Below are 2,473 nucleotides of genomic sequence, written 5' to 3'. Positions count from 1 at the left end.
ATTAAAATATTCATTGTCTATCTTTTTTTCTTCTAATTTTCATAAAAGACTTTCTAAAAAAAGAACAATGTATAATTAGTTTTTTTTTGCTCCACTTAGTCACTATGAAAATTTTATTTCCATTTCATTTCTATCCTTATTATATTACAGTTTTTTATGAAAGAAGTCTCAGTTAGTTTTTGCTTCTCTTACTCACAGTGAAAAATTTAATGCCAGTTTCTAGATGTAATTTTAAAATAAAAAGTGATTTAATCATGTAAATTTGTTTTATTTCAGTTGTCCTTTCAACATGGCATTCGTGCTCCACCAGTGGTACATGATGGAAGGCGTGGCTTTATTTTAGCCATCCGTATAAAATAAATACTTCATATAGGACTTTGGAGATATGAGGTACAGTTATATCTTATGGGTGCTGTGTACCACTGGTGTCGCATGATGTTGTGAATGTGTTAACTGAAGTTTGTAATAATCAGAAATAAAATTGCTTTGACCACTAACATAAAAACGTGATCATTGTGAAGATTTTGAACAGAGTTTAGCACGTTAACATGATCGATTTACATAATGTCCAGAAGTTGTGTCTTAGATTTGGACACGACTTTGTGTATGTAATGTCTAATGACTACTGAATATCACAGAAGACCTAAATATGTTGTAGGTTTGAACACGACTTTGGGTACGGTTAATGTCTAATGACTACTGAATATCACACAAGGCTTAAGTATGTTGTAAGTAACAAAACTAGTGTGTGTAATAGCATTACTTTCTATATGAAATACTAAATATGTACCTTGGGGTTCCCAGTAAATCATGCAGTAAACATTATGAGTTGTTTCTCAGTTTCATGAATCTTCCAACAAACCCCTCCTTTGTTGAGCGTAAGTCTTTGCTAATTAACCTTGTTCAGTTGGTAAACTTAAGCAATCAGAAAGAACACTGTATCTTTAATTGTGTTACAGGAGTTTAGAAAGGGAGGGATCACTGCTAAGAGCTGTATGGCACATCTGCCAGTAAAAACATCCAATGAAATAAAGTGTGCTGTTACGTTTTGGATGTATGATTAACAACGAACTAACTTTGATGGCCAGTTGATAACCCCGTATGCTTCTATGGTAATTTCATGTGAGAAATCTGCCGAGTTTAGGTTGCATTTGTTTGTTTTCTCGCAAAGCCGAACAATGAGCTATCTGCAGTCTGTCTATCAGGGGGAATCGAACCCTGGATCTTAAGAGTTGTAAGTCTGTAAACTTATTGCTGATTCTCTGGGGGATGTTTAAGTTTGTAATCAGATAAAAGCTCTTACACAGTGAAGATTTTTTTTAAAGCAAGAAAAAAGTTAAAAGATTGAGACAAACCTAAGCAGAAAATTTAAATTTGCAAAAAAAAAAGATCGCTAAATAAGTACTGTAATTGTTTTGAGTGATGATGATTTGAAATGTTAGAATGTTGGTATCTTTGACAGTAAGAAAGGTCAAGAATTAATTACTAGTGTTTCGTTTTATATATAAAAATGTATAAGCACAGATATTGTGGTACATAGTGACTAGTGTGTCCTTTAATCAATTTAACCACAAAAAATGGTTTGATGTTGTATATCACTTTGTAAAATTACAGAAAGGAGGAGATAGTCTATTGCAAACATTTTATTTGTGCTTTCATATTGTTATGACAGTGGAAGTCGCGTGACGTGGTAACACGTCATGAGAATCTCGAAGGATCTTGACTTTTCCTGGTAACTGTAGTCTTTTCTAGGTGCCCTCTTTTATTGTATATAAGCCTGGCAAATAAAGCGGAGATGGAGAGCAGATAGAGAGATATAGAGACAGATAACTGAGTCAAGTGAGTGGTAGTGACCGTAAGTAAAGTGCGTGAATCGTTGTGAATTATAGCATCTGTTTAAGTTAAAGTCACTGTGGAAATTCTGTGTATTGCAAAGTTGTATTGAGAAAGAATAAACTAGTATCACTGAAGTTCCTCGGGAAGAATTTATACCGGAAATTAACAAACGACCAGAGACGTAACAAATTGGTGTCAAAGAGTGGGACGGGAAAGAGAGAGAAAAAAACTAGAAAAAGATGGAAACGAGAGGTGGCAAATCAAACTATAGCTTAGCAGATTTGAGTGTAGCAATACAAGAACAGCAAAAGAAACAAGAAGAGAGACAACAGCAGTTGCAAGAAAACCTGCAACAGTGGCAGCTCGAACAGCAAAATAAACAAGAAGAGAGATTACAGCAGTTGTTGGAGGAAAAAGAAAAGAAACAAGAAGAGAAATTACAGCAGTGGTTGAAGAAAAAAGAAGAGAGATTACAGCAGTGGCAAGAAAACTTGCAACAATGGCAGATCAAACAGCAAAATAAACAAGAGAGATTACAGCAGTTGTTGGAAGAAAAAGAAAAGAAACAAGAAGAGAGATTACAGCAGTTGTTGGAGGAAAAAGAAAAGAAACAAGAAGAGAGAATACCGCAGTGGCA

At 34.5% G+C, this 2,473-nt stretch overlaps 1 protein-coding gene across 5 annotated transcripts in view; it reads left to right on the top strand.

Annotated features, from left to right (window-relative positions):
* LOC106464656 (serine/threonine-protein kinase Nek8-like) overlaps positions 1-496 on the top strand; it is a 30,550-nt gene extending 30,054 nt beyond the window's left edge. The window contains exon 16 of one of the 5 annotated variants that reach the window (XM_022392400.1): positions 277-496. In XM_022392400.1, coding sequence (XP_022248108.1) covers positions 277-320 — 44 coding nt within the window. In that variant the 3' untranslated portion in view covers positions 321-496. The remainder of the gene's footprint in view (positions 1-276) is intronic. The other 4 variants (XM_022392397.1, XM_022392399.1, XM_022392398.1 and 1 more) reach the window with 4 other exon arrangements.
* Positions 497-2,473: the final 1,977 nt, after the last annotated feature.

The sequence above is a fragment of the Limulus polyphemus genome, unplaced genomic scaffold, assembly GCF_000517525.1.
Source record: "Limulus polyphemus unplaced genomic scaffold, Limulus_polyphemus-2.1.2 Scaffold1710, whole genome shotgun sequence".
NCBI classification, from domain to species: Eukaryota; Metazoa; Arthropoda; class Merostomata; order Xiphosura; family Limulidae; genus Limulus; species Limulus polyphemus.
Note: the sequence above shows the minus strand (reverse complement) of the source record. Positions and strands in the feature narration are given on the sequence as shown.